Below are 16,171 nucleotides of genomic sequence, written 5' to 3' on the forward strand. Positions count from 1 at the left end.
CCAGTATGCTCACAGCTCACAGCCTTTGTCTTTCCAACATTCTCAAATCAAATTACACACAAAGCATCTTAATGGTAGGGGACTGTGCCCTTGAAGATTTTTTTTTTTCATTCTTTAGCTCCTAGTGGCTGAAAATTGTCAAAATTTCAGGTATGGTCTACCAGATCCACTTGCCTATCCTGGCAAGGTCTGAAAGACCTGATATGCTTTTAAAATTTTTAAAAAGTTTCTTTTGCAGTGCTGGGAATTGAAATAGGGTCTCATGCATCAAAGATGAGCACTGTACTTCTGAGCTACTACCACTTCTCCATGGCCTGTGGCTTAACCTTTTAAAGGCCTCTTAGGCCTTCATCTTCCTGTTTATAATAAAGAGCTGAAATAAATAAAAGCTAATTGTTAAGCCACGGTGGTAGCCTATACTTGGGAGGCTGAGACAGGAGAATCATGATTTCTAACCATCGTAGGACATGTCACAAACCAAACAAAAAATGAGCTAATGGTTAAATATTTATTAATGTTTCAGATGCTGTGTTAAATGCTTTACATATATTAACTTGCTTATTTCTCAAAACAATCTTATAAGGTAGGAATTATGATTATTAAGTCTTAATGATGAGAGGACAACCTAGGATTGGACCTCAGACACTCTGGGCTCAAATAGAAAGCTTTCTACTACTCTGTTGCACAGTCTTGAGTTTTAAAGTTAGCTCTCTCCCCACAAATAACTATTTGTACATTTATTGAGTGTTTACTATGTGCCCACCATGCAGCTAAAATATGAGAAGGAACTGAATTATAAATGAACAGAATTATAGAAAGAAGACATGGTTTTTGCCCTGGTGGAGTTATTTTTTTCTTTTCTTCCCCTTTATAGAGTTAAATTCTCTGGGTTCAATTTTCATATGCGTTAAAAAAATTTCTCAGGATGCTCTTCAATTGATTCCATAAGAATAAATAGCGAAACTGAAACAAAGATACGTCAAAAATAGACTTCGATTTGAATTCATCTTTAACCTCAAAAGCACTTTCTGAATATTTAAGTAATCGAATCAAAAGAATGGTTCTCCCTGTTTTGATTTTTTTAAGTGATTAAATGCCTCTTCTGGCCTCTGCCTAAGAGCCCGCAAAGTTCTTTGGATTTATTAATTTAAAATTTCTCCAACCCACCTCTCCTAATACAGATACCTCATTTCCCAGATTTACCTTTGGAAAGGTTAACATTACCTTTACTGGGGAAAGAAAGAAAGGCCCTTCACACTACTTGTGCAATAAGTTTCTAAAGTATGCTTCACTCAAAAGAAAATTAATGTCAGGAAAAGATTAATTCAAAGCAGTAATGAAATTAATGTCACCTTACAAGTGTTGACTTGTAGTCACTTTACTTTTTGTCCTGATGTGAATTACAGAATTCGAGATTCATGATATCTTAGATTTTTTTCAAAAAAAAAGTTTTCTGCTAAATGTGAAACTTAATTTTAATGCAGATCCTATACATCCACTTATTCAGTAAAAATGAGCCGAGTGCCCTTGGTATCCTGCATATCAGCCAGAAACTGTAAGTGTATTGGTTCAGTAGAGGAAACAGGTAGATAAAAAGCAACTATACCAAGATATGTGTAACAACTTGACTTCTGGAATTGAAACCCCTTTGCACAACTAAGTAATAATAATAATAATAATTACAACAATAACAATAGACATATAACAGATGATGCTTAGGAAACCAGAAGTATTTTCTGGCATTTGGAGAAACTGCCTAATTGCATTCTTTAAAGGGCCAAGCTAATTGATAATACCAATAAAATATTAAAATAAGGTGTGCATCATGAGTGTGTGCAAGACAGTACTGAGGCTTAAACTCAGGGCTTGCCCTCAGCTTGGTATTTTTGCTCAGGGTTGGTACTCTATCTGAACTACACTTCCCCCTTCCAAGTTTTTGCTGGTTAATTGGAGATAAGAAAGAATCTCACAGTTTTTTCTACTCAGTTTGGCTTTGAATGGTGATCTTCAGATCTCAGCTTCCTAAGTAGCTAGAATCACAGATGTAAACCACCAGCACCCAGAGAGAATAGCACTGGAAAGCTCTTTCTAAGTGATGTAAACTATTATAAAGTTTGAACCCAAAATAGGAGTTACTGGATTACAAAATAAGGACACTGGAAGTTTTTCCTCCCCAAATAACCATGTCTCTACTTCCAAGAAGTTTGAGAAGCAAATAAATAGGTGATACCCTGTAATGGTGATAAAAGAGAGAGAGAGAGAGAGAGAAAGAGAGAGAGAGAGAGAGAGAGAGAGAGAGAGAGAGAGAGAGAGAGAGAGAGAGAGAGAGAGAGTATGCAGCATCATGCTGAAGTTGTATGCAAGTTGTGAAAGATGACAGTGAAGAGTTCTGACAGCTAAATAATTATAGTGTTCCATATTGTAATAGAATTACTCTCAGAGTAAAGAAGCCCCAAGAAGTCTTGCACAAGAAGTAAAGCATCCTTTCAAAGGAGTGGGGCAGCTGTTGGCTCTGAGGGGTGGGCCAAGTGGCTTCCTATTGGGAAGGGTCAAGTGGAGGAGTTGGAGGGCTGATCTGACAGGGCACACAATGAACACTGGCTCTTCCTAAACGATATGCAGGTTGCTTTTGTTGATGCTTTCAATTTGGAATTGAGTGTACAGAACCACAGGATTGTTTTTTTAAGAGATCATTTATTTAACCTGGAATTGAACTCCTTTATAAACCCAAGTGTAATTTTATGGGGTTCTAAAAATTAAGCCATTTCTCTTTCTTCTGAGGGAGGCTGGCAGTGGGTGGCTACCAGAAGAGCTCTTGTCCAGTATTTGATCATGGATTTGGGTGGGTAAAGGATTTTGGTAGCATGGCAGGAGCCCGTACCAAGAAGCAGAAACATTAGCTACAGGCTAATCAGGCCAAGGCCCACTTTCCAAGATGCGTTTCTCATATCTAATTTAAGCACGGGTCCTGCTGATTATTGGCCAACTGTTCAAGCAGCACCTGAAATGGCCGTTTTTCCAAATCCGTTAAAAAGATATATCCCAGCTTGGTGGGGTTCAGTCTTTCTTTTCCCCAACCCCATCTCCTGGCCTTGGCCAGTAGAGACTTGCCCTCGGGGGTATTTTGTCCAGGGAGCTCAAAACTATTTTCTTTTCTGAAATAAGTTGACGTCAACGGGGAGCTGTTTTTAGTCATTTTGTTTCCCCGAAGCGTTCCAACCCAGCACACGGCCTCTGGCAAACTGGGAATGATTCCCAGCAACTCACTCCGAGGAGAGAGCTGCAGGTGTGGGAGGAGGGAGGGCGGGTGTACCCCCAAAGTCTGCAGAAATGAGGTCTGGAGGGTGGCTATCTGGTGAACCTGAGTGGGCCTCCGTCCCCACACTCAATTTGCAGCTCAGCCTCAAGCTAGCACGGGGAGCTCTCGGGCCACTGTACTGGCAAAGAGGACGTCAGGGGTGGTAAATCCTGGTAGTTAACTTGCCCAGCGCCCACCCGAGCCTCTGAGGACCAAATATCTAGAAGCACCCAGGACAAAGGGCCGGCCCTCCGAAAGTCGTTGTGTGTCATTGATGGGTGCCCACTTGCTGGGCACGGGTTCGTGTTTGCGTCTTAGCTGCCCACTGCCCTGGACTTGGGGACGCGAACTCATCACTCATCTTACTTGTGCGAGTGGGTGACAGTGAGTTGTGACTTCAGCCAGCCACCATTCTGCGCCTTGGGGACAATTCTGGAGGAGTGCAAACCTCCAGATTCCTTGCCCTTGCCTGCCAGGGCGATTCTCTTCCGTTGAGCAGGGTGTGTGTGTGTGTGTGTGTGTGTGTGTGTGTGTGTGTGTGTGTGTGTGTGTGTGTGTGTGTGTGTGTGTGTGTGTGTGTGTGTGTGTGTGTGTGTGTGTTTCCCCCAAGGAGCCAGCAGAGGCCCGCGAGGCAGGGACTTGCTTTAACTTGTTTCCGCACCTGGCGCGATTCCCCCGACGCTGCCTGGCGTCCTGGGCCAGGGAGGCACGCGGAGGGCGCGCGGGGAGCCCTGCGGGAAAGACATCGCCGCTCACCACTGCGGTGCCCCGCGCGGCCGGGAGAACTTGTCTCCCTTCCTTCCTAACAATCGTTTAAAACTTCAGATTGATGGATGGGATCTATTGATGCGTCAAATGATAACACGTCCCGAAAGCCAAACGGAGAGGGGTCAGGGAAGGGAGGGAGCCACGACAGTGGACGAGATTCCCAGAGTCGAGCTGCCCCGATTTCGGACTTGAAATGTCGAGGACGCACTGTAGGAACTGGCGGGGCTGCCTCCCGGGAGACCCGACTGGGCACCGGGGGCGGGGTGGGGGGGGGCGCAGTGCTGGGAGGATCTGGCTCTTCGACTCGGGGACTGGTTGCTGGTCACTGGTGCTAGCCGTACGCCTGGGAGACACCCGGGGGCTTCCTGGGGGTGGAGGGGTGTGGAGTTAGGATGAAGTTTCAGTGGAGAAGGTGGCCGGGGCTGTGCGCTCCGAGAGAGAACGCATTCCCGGGCTGGACTGGGGCGCTGCCTCTGGGCCGGGCGAGCGCGAGGCGGTGGCGCAGGGACGCGCTGGGAGCCTGGGCGCGCCGGGGGCGGGTGTTTGGCTGGCAGTGGGACAGTGCTTCTGGTGGGAAAGCGGGACCCGGCGAGCTCTTTGGTTGTCTTTCCAGTTTCCGGAGGTGCCCGCCCCCGCGTGCCCGAGGCAGCGCGGCCCCGAGGGCAAACGAATGGCGGTGGGCAAACTTAAAAAAAAAAAGAGTTGAGAGCGCGCCCGGGATCCGGATGGCCGGAATTGTGATGGCTGCGGGGGCGATCGACACCCAAGTTCACTTCCCCCTACCCCCCCACCGGCCGCCTGCCCGATCTTTCGGCCTTAGGGGCCCACGCTACTTTGGCTCCAATCCAGGGGAGTAAAAGGCAGTTTGCTCCCGGATCGAGAAGGTGGCCGGCCTGGGCGAGGGGGTAGGGTGTGTGTGGGGAGGGGAAAGGGGGGTCCCGGGGGTCCCGATCGCTTCTTCCCACGTCTGTCCTTCTACCCGCCCCTCCCAAGCCTTGCTTTCTGGCTCCTTCCCGGGGCTGGCTAGACCGGCGCGGACTTGCCCCAGACCTACGGGGAGCGCCCCAGGTCTTTAATGACAGCTTAAAAGTGGCAGTTGGAAAAGTCGAAAAGGGATGAGGCTGACGTGGGGCGTGTTTCGCTGCTCTGCAAGAGTCGGAAAGGGAGTTGAGAGCCGCGCGGCTGGCCCCAGGCCCCCGCTTCTCGCCGCCAGCAAGTAGGTGGGGGGAGCCTCGGCTGCCGCCAGCCCCGTCCCGCTCCCAAGCCTCGCCCGCTGCGCCCTGGCCGCGGGCGCAGAGAGGGTGCGGGGCCTCGGCGGAGCCTCCTCCACCCTGCTCATTAACCTGCCGGCTGCGCTGCGCTCCGGGCGGCCCCACACACCGGCTTCCCGCCGCGGCACCCGCGCTCACCGCCCGGCGCAGGCAGCCGCCGCCCCGAACCCCCCGGCTCCGGGGGGCAATGAGGGGGCGGTGGAAGGGGCACTGCTCCTCGGGCATTACTTAGAGAAGCGAGGCCGCCCCGCCCTCCCGCCCGCCCTCCCTCTCTCCCGCCCGGGCCCGCACGCCGCTCCGCCAGAGGGTAAGTTGGGAGTGTTTTCGCCCCCACCGACAGCTCTCCCTCCCCTTCCTTTTCTTTTCCTTCAAAGTTTTCTTCGAAGTAAGGAAAGGCCGAGGGGTGGTGGTGGTGGTGAGGAAAAGGAGGCCGAAGGTCCGAACAGCCTGGGTCCTTGACGACCTCCCTCAACTTACCCCCATCTCTCTCCACCCCTGCATCCTCCCCCCCCCCCAGTGCTCGCCGCCTTGGCCTCTCCCCAACCGCGGGGTGGGGGGGGGGGGGAGGGAAATGACAATTGGAGCGCGGCTCCTTTAAGAGCCCGGCTTTGCCTCCCGGTAGCTGAAGGTCATTAAACACAAAAGCTCTCAGCGCTGCGGTCCAATATAGCGCATGCGCCCTGCCCGAGGACTGGCAGAGAGACGGCAATATGGCGAGAATGCCTGGCAGCGGGGACTGTAACACCAGCGCGGGCGCCAGCGCCGGCGCCGCCGCCGCCGCCGCCGCCGAGAACAATGGGGAGCGGGGCGAGGGCGAGCGCGGCGTGGGGGGCCGCGGACGGCGCCACGGCCGCCCGCACTACTGCAGCGCGGGCGAGGAGGAGGAGGAGGAGGACGAGGAGGAGGAGGAGGAGGAGGACGAGATCCAGGAGGTGCGGATAACGGGGGACGAGGAGGAGGAGGAGGAGGAGGACGGAGGTGGGGGGCTGGAGGAGGAGGAGGAGGAGGAAGAGGAGGAGGAGATGGGGCTCGACTGGGACGAGCCCCTGGAGCCCGAGGACTCGGCCGGGGAGGAGCTGGAGCCCGAGCCGGTCCATATGATCGATATGGACCAGGGCGCCGCGCTGGAGCCCGAGGCGCCCCCGAGGCTGCTGGCGCCCCGGGCGCGCGGCGGGCCGCCGGGGGACAGCGCGGACCCCCTGGACCCCGACGTGCTGCAGCGCCCCGAGCGGGCCCGGCTGAGCGAGAACACCCGGCTGGCCACCCGCTACGCCGTGCGCATCTTCCGGGAGTACCTGAGCGAGAAAGCGCAGAGCCCGGACTTCGAGACCATGGACAAGGGGGCGCTGTGCCGCGTGCTGCGCTCCTTCTACGCCGAGGCCCGCTCCAAGAGCGGCCAGCTCTACAGCAAGTCCTCGCTCATCAGCATCCGCAGCTCCCTCAACCGCTACCTCAACGAGCCCCCGTACTGCCGCACGCTCGACCTCACCAAGGACCCCGAGCTGCGCAGCGCCAACCTGACGCTGGCCGCCGTCATCCGCAAGCTGGAGGAGCAGGGCGCGGGGCCGGTGGTCCAGAAACAAGCCATCACGCGCGCCGACCTGCGCAAGCTCTACACCTCCAGCGTCTTCAGCACCAACACGCCCTTCGGGCTGCTCAACAAGGTCTGGTTCGAGACCTGCATGTACTTCTGCACGCGCGGCCGCGAGAACCAGCGCGAGCTGGAGGAGGACTCTTTCGGGCTGGCCATGGACGAGGACGGGCGCAAGTTCGTCTACTTCAAGTCCCTCGGGCCCTACCACAAGTCGCGCTCGTCGTCCTGGAGCAAGAAGCGCGCCGAGAGCAGCGACGAGGAGAACTTGCCCCGCATGTACGAGACGGGCACCGAGTTCTGTCCCTACGCCAGCTTCGTCAAGTACCTGTCCAAGCGCAATCCCCTCTGTAAGGCGTTCTTCCAGCGGCCCCGGGACCACTGCAGCGAGGGCGATGTGACCTGGTACGAAAACAAAGCCATCGGCAAGAACTTGTTGGGTACCAGGATGCAGATGCTCTCCAAGGCGGCCAAGCTATCCAAGACTTACACCAACCACTGCATCGGCGCCGTCTCCATCGCCACGCTCAACAGCATCGCGGGCATCGGTACCAAGCTGGGCTCGCCGGCCCCGCACGGCTGCTACCCCGAGGCTCTGAACGGGGCGACCCGCCACCACTCCCACCATCCCCCCACGCATCCCTCCCACCACCACCGCCCCCAGCCGCCCTCGCTGGGGAACACTTACGCCCTCCCCAAAGACAGCCAGGTGGGGCCCGACGTGAAACCCGAGGCTGGGCCCAAGCGCGCTCTGTACGAGTCCGTGTTTGGGTCTGGGGAAATCTGCGGCCCTTCTTCCCCCAAAAGACTTTGTATCCGCCCCTCGGAGCCTGTGGATGCGGTGGTGGTGGTTTCCGTGAAACACGACCCCCTGCCTCTTCTTCCAGAAGCCAATGGGCACCGAAGCACCAATTCTCCCACAGTAGTTTCACCTGCCATTGTTTCCCCCACCCAGGTAACCAAAGCAACCTCTATGCATGAAATATCTCTCTGGGTTCCACTTCGGGACCAACTTTTGTTTTAATGTAGGTCTGGATGGGGGCGGGGAGAGAGTTGTTGTGTTGTGTTGTGTTTTAGTAGCTAATCTACTGACTCAGATTTGATTTCTCTTCGCGCTTTTGGGGGGGAAGCTTACACCTAACCTTAAGGGATGCGAGAGAGCGTGCCACCTTACAAATCAGGGCTGCGCAGTAACACAGTATCACAGTAACACTAGAAACTTGAAAGTTCGCCGGACAAAAGGAATAGCTCCTTCCTGCAGCTTCTGTGCAGGGAATGCGTTTTTTTATAAGTCAGATTACAGAGCACTGTACGAATATAGAAAGGAAGGAAGCAGTTAGGTAGAACGTAATAGAATAAATTCACGGTTAAAGTATTCCAGTACATATTTGCCATAACTTCTGACGGCAGAAAAAAATACTTGTAAATTATTAAAAAGAAAACATGCCAATCCCACTTCCTGTAGCTTTCTTTCCTTGCTTTTTTTTTTTTTTTTTTTAAGAAAAGGGGCGGAGACGGGAGGAACTGGTTGGTGGTTGATGGCCAGTTTAGGGCAGTCCAATATAAAGTGACCTTTGGGGTGCATTTTCCTTAAAACAAAGCTGCACCTTAGCATTCAGACGGGAACTCCCAGATCAGGCTGCTCAGAAGTGCCTGGTACACACAGTGCCTAGCACTGTGAAGTTTAGGGTCTGAGGGTCCATAAGGAAGAGGGATTTAAGGAAATAATGATTTAATGAGTGGGCAAGACACCAGAGTAAGTGTGTTAGCTGAGAGGTTTGTGCCAGCCTGCAAATGAGTTCTCTCCTCTTTGGGTTTTAGGTATCAACACCTAGGATGGGGAAACCATACCCACCTAGAAACTACTTGAGCCTAAACAGTCCCAAAGCCTGGATTGAGACTGGGCCCTAAAGTGCTAGATGCTGCTTTACTATTTTGCCTCAAAGGACAAACTCAGGAGTTTATCATCAAACTTACATTCTTTTTCTTTGTGGCTGCTTTTCTAGGGAGTCTGCTCTACAAGAGCTTTTACCCCTTTGATCCCCTGACACCAAACAGAAGTAGGAATTTTGGCCCCAAGTCTGGAAGTGTAGGGCAAGCCCTTCAGGGAGGGATGTTAGATACCTCTGTGCTCTCCCCAAAGTGGAAATTCCAGTTCTGGACAGACTGACTCTTTCTTTCAGAGGCTTTCCAGCTACCTGGCAAGCCTCAAGGCCAACCCAAGAGAGGGGCTGCGGATGGCAATATAAACAGTGCCGTTCAATACGACACACAAGAGCTATGGGCTTTGTGTCTTCCTGTGCTTCTGGTGTGTGTGTGTAGTCCATTACTGACAGCAAAATTGTTTTAAAGAGTTTTAAGGGTAGAGGGGAGAATTTAGGTTTGCTTTTTCTTGGAGAGTAAAAATAAATGTTCACATTCTTCTGGTAAAGTTAAAAACTCTTAAAGTGCTTTGGGTAGATCGCACCTGATTGATTAAAAGTTAAAAGCCTAAGAAAGTTTATTTAAGGCATGTATGTGCTTAGAATAGTAAGGAAATGAATTGTCTCCTGGTATGTCTGCTGATTTCTCAACACCAGTGTCAGAATCATGACTTAGAAAGCCACAAAAGATTAGAGTTGCCCCCCCCCAACCCAGCACCCTGTCCCTTGCTTTTGTTTCATTTTAAAGAGTGAAGTCCCTCTGTCCCAGTGTTTTGTTTACCTCCCTAAACAAATCAGTTCTAGGAAAGTAGATACTGATACTTTTAGTATTCTTGAGTTATTGTCAGATAACTCTCAAGTTAAATATAGCTTCGGTGTTTGTATGTTGCTTGTGGGGATATGATGCTTTCAAACAAGATCTGAGTTCCAAGTCTCTTTCATTGAAACGTTGCAAAAAGTCATTCTATTTACACTTTGAGGGTGAGAGGTGTTGGGATGGGACCCAGGCACTTGCACATTCCAGGAAAGTACTCTACCCCTGAGCTATACCCCAATCCTATTTGTACAAATTTCATCTTTGCTCTATGGTAGTTCCTTAGTAATTTGCATAGATCTTACCTGAAGAAATTCAAGTGATCTAAACCAACATTTAGCTTAAGTAGAAAGTTGAAATTCAACTTTCCACGTGTATTTATTAGACTTACTGTCATAGATGAAGTCCAGGATGTTACATGAGGATTAATAATGACTGGATGGGCTTACTGGCCAGTGACAGTGCTTGAAGCCATCAACTCTTCTGCTAGTCATTAATCCTCAAGAAATGTCCCATGTCCCTGGAGCCTCAGTCATCATTTCTTAATTACAAATATGGCACTCTAACCTTACTACCAATGGGATCTCATGAAGTGTCCCACTGAACTCCACTCTTGACCATATTACAACTTCTTCCTATTGCTTTACTCTTTTCTAATATTGTAAGTCTCCTCTCTTTCCCCCAAAGATGAGGAGCCTACTTCTTTACAGTAGTCCGTGCTTGCCCTCAGGGAGTATATCCCAAGACACCCCTCCCCCCACCCCGCACTGTCTGAACCCCATATATTCTGTGTATCCTTTCTAGCATATGTACCTCCCAGGAAATTTCACCTATAAATTAGGTACAATAACAGTAACTAATAATAAAATAAAACAATTATAACAATGCACTGTAATAGAATGTATTTAAAGATTATGGATGATTTACTCTGGAATTTTCCATTTAACAGCCTGTAGGTGACCTTGGAAAGTGAAACCATGGATAAGGGAAGTCTATGGGCTTCTTTTTACTTCTTGTGAATGTTAGCAAGTGTGTCATTTATGGGACAGGTTGGGAAGTGAATGCACTTGGGAGGATGAACAAGGATTGCAGAGTTTGTGATTTTTACTCTTGTGATGTTTCTGGCATTGGGAGGGGTTGTGGGGGGGAGGTGGAGATTGTATTGGTTGCTTTATCTGGCTCACTGTTTCATTCTCTTTAATGTTTGTGCTACAGGTACAGAGTAGTTTTAGCTTCTTTTTCTCTCATAGAGCTATTGTGAAGACCCAGTTTTTTGGTGTAGCTTGCTACTCTCAGATGGACAATTGCATGCTACATTTTAGGTGCATATTTTTTTACTTCTTTATGTGCTAGGGATTGAGCCCATGTGCTAGCAAACACGTGCTGTACAACCAGGCCCCGCCCCTCCAATCAAGTACTCCAGTTACAAAGATTTAATACTCCTCATCCGCTGAAATACACCTGTAATCCCAGCCCTCTCAAAACAGAGTCAAGGGGATCTCTAGTTCAAGGCCAAGCTGCATGTTCATAGCTATCCTTTTTGCATAAAAATACCGTGTTTTTCCTGCCTCAGAGAACAGTACTTCAGCTTAGATGGATGACAGATTTACACTTCTAGTTCTTCCAGGGCCTTGTGTTTGCAAAGTGGGTACTTTTACCATGGATCCATGCTTCTAGCTCTGATTTTTGCTCAATATTTTTGAGGTGGGGCATTCTCACTTCTTGCCTGGGCACACATACAATCCACCTGTTTGGCTTCTCAGTAGCTAGGGTAACAGGCACATATTCCCATGTTCCACACTTAATTAAGAAAAGGTCTCCCAAACATTTTTCTGCTTTGGCTGGCCACAAACCTCTGTCCCAACAATCTCATCCTCCCGGTTAGCTACAATTACATGTGTGAGCCATGGGTGCCAATGTTAAGAGAATATTCAGATGCTATATGTCATTCTTTGTTGCTGAAGTCTTTGTGGCCCCTGTCTGTCTCGTGTGCCAAATAAAATTATGAATATTAGGTCACTATGCAATGTGCTTATGGGTTGGGAATGTAGCTCAGGAGTGGCACATGTGATTTGCATGTGGGAAGCTCTGGGCTGTAGTTAAAGAAAAAGTTCTTAGGAGCATTTGCAAGCTTGTAACAGAAGCGTCTGATTGGCTGTAACCCAGATCAGTTCAGAAATACTTTCAAGGAGTTCTGTATGTAGGAAATCTATTAGCATAAAGGTTTTGGTATTGCCACGCAATGAGGGGAGGCTGAGACTTGGAGGATGGCTATTTGAAACAAGCCTAAACAGAAAAGACTGTGAGACTCCATCTTCCACTAACCAGATGTAGATACAGATCAAGTGGCAGAATACCAGTTGAGCTAGTGCAAGAATCTGAATTCAAAATCTGGTACTGGAACAAAAAAAGATTCTGGTAGTACACAATTTCTGCTTGAATGGCCGCACTGTTGTACAGGGTTTATATTTACAGTGTAAAGTTTATACTTAAACAGTATACTTACAGGACACAGGATCAGACACTCAGTATAGAACTAGTAGATCACCAGTTGTCCCTTAACTTAGTTTCTGTGACAGTGGTACTGACAGCACTAGGAATTCAAGTTTTCTTGATTTTTTTTGGGGGGGGGGAGGGAGGGAGGTGGTCCTGGGCTTGAATTCAGGGCCTGGGAGCTGTCTACTACTTGAGCGCAGCGCCACTTCCAGCTTTTTCTGAGTATTTTATTGGCGATAAGAGGCTAAGGGGCTCATGGACCTTTCTTCCAGGGCTAGCTTCAAACATGATCCTCAGATCTCAGTCTCTGGAGCTAGGATTACAGGCAGGAGTCACCGATGCCCAGCATTGTTGAGTTTTTTGAGACAGTCTGTTCACTATGTTAAGACTCTTCTTCCTATATTAAGACTCTTCTTCCAAGCTTTCTGAGTACTGTGATTAAAGATATGCACTATCATGCCTAGCTTCAGGGGTTCAGTATTTCATCTGTGTATTTCATAGGGGAAAAAAAAAACCACCATGCATTTTTATCTATTATGGAAACAATCTCTAAAGTAATATGTTGAATTCGAAGATTAGGCAAAAGGAAACCTTTTTTTCCTTAAAGATGGAATTAAAGTGTAAATGTGAAAGGACTATAGTAAGTAATTGTTTGGAGCTATTATGATTAACTGTCTTGTTTAAAACTCCTGCTTTGTTAAGAGTTAGTGGCTACATCATTTTGTTTTGTTTTGTCTTCTACAGCAAGTTTTAGGGAAAGTACAAATGGGCATTGGGACTAGATATCTTGGTCATGAGAATGCAGTTCCTTTATTCACTCAGGAGATAGTTACTGAGTACCTACTATTTTGGCCTTTGTGCCAGAAATTTATAAATGAATCCATTTTTCACTTAGCAAGATTCTGGCTTCATTACACTAGATCAAAATGAAGTTAGAAGATGATGTACTTAGTGTTTTAAAGCAATCATTTGGGCAAAGAAATATGTAGCTTTTTTACATATTAATATTACAACCACTATTTGGGTACATTAGTATTATTATTTGGGGGTTTGTTATTTTGTTTTATGAAGGTAGGTCTTACTTTTAGAGCCCAGTGTAGTGTCTCACAGTCATTCTACCACAGTCTCCCTAGTGCTGGGATTATAGGCATATGCCACAAACTCTGTTGTTGTTAATCTTGTTTGTTAAGATGGGGTGTTGCAATGTGCAGGCTGGTCCAAACTTGCTACCTCGGTCTCCTGAGTAGTTGGTATTACAGGCAAGTGCATCCACATCTGGAAGGATATATTTTATTTTATATTATTTATTTATTTATTTATTTATTTTGTCGGTCGTGGGGCCTGAACACTGGGCCTGGGCACTGTCCCTCAGCTCTTCATCTCAACGCTAGCTCTCTACCACTTGAGCCACAGCGCCACTTCCGTCTTTTTCTGGAATGGAACCCTGGGCCTCATGCATGCAAGGCAAGCACTCTACCACCGAGCCACCTTCCCAGCCAGATATATTATTTTAAACTGATACATGAAATAGAAAGGTACCTATTTGCTGTCAAGAAAGAACATGATACACTTCACCTAAAAGTTAAATCATTATGTTACCCTGACTTAAAAAAAAAAAAAATCTGGCTCTCAAATCAAATGTTGTGACTGAGTGGATTTTGAACAGAGAGAAGCCCTTCCTTGTGGAGGGCTGTTAGTTATGTGTGAGGTCACAGGATTAAACCAATCAGAAAACCGAATACAGTTCTTGGTTTCTTCAGTGCCTTGGTGTCAGCTTACTTTGTAGTTCCCTGTAAGTTCAAATATAGAACCATACAGGAGTTCCTGTGTATTCACCCATGTTAAAGATGTTAGGAGCCAACAATAAACTAGTATTCTGTGTCTCTGTCTTATGCCAGAACTTTGACTTACTTGCTTGCCATCTGTGTTATTGGGATTTGAGCTCAGGGCATTCTGCTTGCTGAGCAATGACCACTTGAGCCATGCCCCTATCCCTTTTTGCTTTAGCTTTTTGGTTTTTTTTGTGGGTTGTTTTTGTTTAATTGGGCTTGCATTTATGTCTGAGGCCAGACTAGACCACAATCTCCTATTTATACTTCCCTCTAGCCAGAATGACAGCTGCATACCACCACACCCACCTTTTTTGATTGAAACAGGGCCTCTCACAAAAAAATTTTTTTTTTTGCCCCAGCTGGCCTTGATCTTCCCAATCTCTGCCTCCAAAAATACATAGGATTATAGGCATGAGTCACTAAACCAAGTGACAGAACTTTTATTTCTAGACCCTGTCTCTTCAGTGATCATTCACTGTGCTGTATCAAATGATCCAAGGTACCTAACAATGTCTTTGGGGGATTTATATAAGGAATAGGGAGACTTGGTCCCCAAAATGATATTGATTGGCTTTAATAAGCTTAGCTTAGAACACAGCTTTAGAAGTTGACACATTAAAGTTGCACACTTAGAGTTAACAATTTTGGTTGTCCAGGATGCTAACTTCAACTCAGCCATTGTTCACTGAGCGTCTTGCTGTTTGCTTTCTATGACAACAAGGAGTTGGCTTCAGACCCTACTCCTGGTAGGGATTTCTGAGCATGGACAATGGTTGTTGTTGTATTGTTTTTTTTAATTACACATACTTGGGGGGAAGCTTCTTTCTATGTGTGGTTTGATTTGAGTTCCCTACATTTTCTTTTCTATCAGGAAATTGCTTTTCCTAGAGACTCTACATTTTGAGATATGTGATTTTGGCTCCCGTTGTCTCTCAAGTAGTTACTTTAGGGAGACTTTTGGTTGTTGTTTTTATTTATCACCTTTCAGTAGTTATACGAAGGGGTTTCAATTCAACAAATCAGTTCATAAGTACAATGCATCTTGATCAATGTCACCCCTTCCATTGGTTCATGGCAGTATGATGTTCATGTAGGCCAAGAAAACCAGGGTGACCTGGGCAGGAAGATGGGGTGCAGGCTAGAGCAGCTATGTTGTTCCCACTCCCCCAGCTCATCCATCCTCCATATCCAATCCCCCAACCACCTGTATTGGATAGAGTCTGCCGGTTCCTGGGAGTATCTGGCTTCATTCACATTGAATTGCTACTCTCCCCTGACTGTCTGCCAGCAAACCTGAAAAAGTGTTTTGATCTAGTTCATAAACAAGGGGGTAAATATGTGCCCGGTGAAGGGGATGACAGATTTAAGACAGCATCAGGTGACGGGCCTCTGGAGATGAGGGGAACAGGTCTGAAAGGAATGTTAGGGACTGACAGAGATGGATGTTACTTCCTCTGTGAGGAATTCATTTACCAAATTAAAATGTCAGGACCAGGTAGGAAGCTTGTAGTCATCATTGCTAGTTTCTCTTCATGCTTCTAGTCCTGGTCAATTCAGCTCAATGTCTTGCCACTCCATCCCCATCTTTACTCTCTGCACACAAAGAACAGTCATTAGCTATTCCACCAGTTCCTATGTGGGCCATTTCTACCATGGGCCAGGACACAAGCCAATTGGTGAAGTACACTACTTATAGGCATGTTATAGGACTGATCTAATCCTTGTGCGTTTCTCGACCTTGGCTTTTCTGGAAACAAAGTGGTCATAGTTGATCTATTTGTACACACAAACACATACACACACACACACACACACACACACACACACACACACACACACACAATCTGATGCTTAGAAATCCTTCCTTTTCTTGAACTTTAGGGTTGATCTGATACCCCAGCTTGCAGATATATTTTATTAGAGATTGCGACTTAGAAATGTAGACTCACATTTGTAGCTATCTTAGGCCAGCCAGTGGACTAGCAGAGCAGATCCAGGCAGGAGGGAATGTGGGGATACGGGGTATGAGCTCTCATTCTTACTATATTGTACTCTTCAGAGAGAGCGGTGATTTCATTCACGGCTGAGTTTCCTGGTAAACTCCCACAGTCTACCTGGTTCTATAGCTAGAAAGTAATCATTAATGATCAAGTTATTAATGATCAAGGTTCAAGTTAAA

At 47.7% G+C, this 16,171-nt stretch overlaps 1 protein-coding gene across 3 annotated transcripts in view; it reads left to right on the forward strand.

The window, feature by feature from the left end:
• Kctd1 (potassium channel tetramerization domain containing 1) overlaps window positions 1-16,171 on the forward strand; it is a 189,434-nt gene that overhangs the window by 80,761 nt on the left and 92,502 nt on the right. Inside the window, exon 1 of one of the 3 annotated variants that reach the window (XM_070029409.1) lies at window positions 5,344-5,644. The exons of 1 other annotated variant lie outside the window; for it this stretch is intronic. Coding sequence is in view for 1 of the 2 variants with exons in the window: in XM_070029407.1 (XP_069885508.1) it covers window positions 6,048-7,883 (1,836 nt within the window). In the remaining variant the exon portion in view is untranslated. Of the gene's footprint in view, window positions 1-5,343; window positions 5,645-5,677; window positions 7,884-16,171 lie in introns of those variants that run through there. One more of the 3 variants, XM_070029407.1, reaches the window with a different exon arrangement.

Source organism: Dipodomys merriami, unplaced genomic scaffold (genome assembly GCF_024711535.1).
Source record: "Dipodomys merriami isolate MVZ:Mamm:240054 unplaced genomic scaffold, mDipMer1.0.p SCAF_2, whole genome shotgun sequence".
Taxonomy (NCBI): domain Eukaryota; kingdom Metazoa; phylum Chordata; class Mammalia; order Rodentia; family Heteromyidae; genus Dipodomys; species Dipodomys merriami.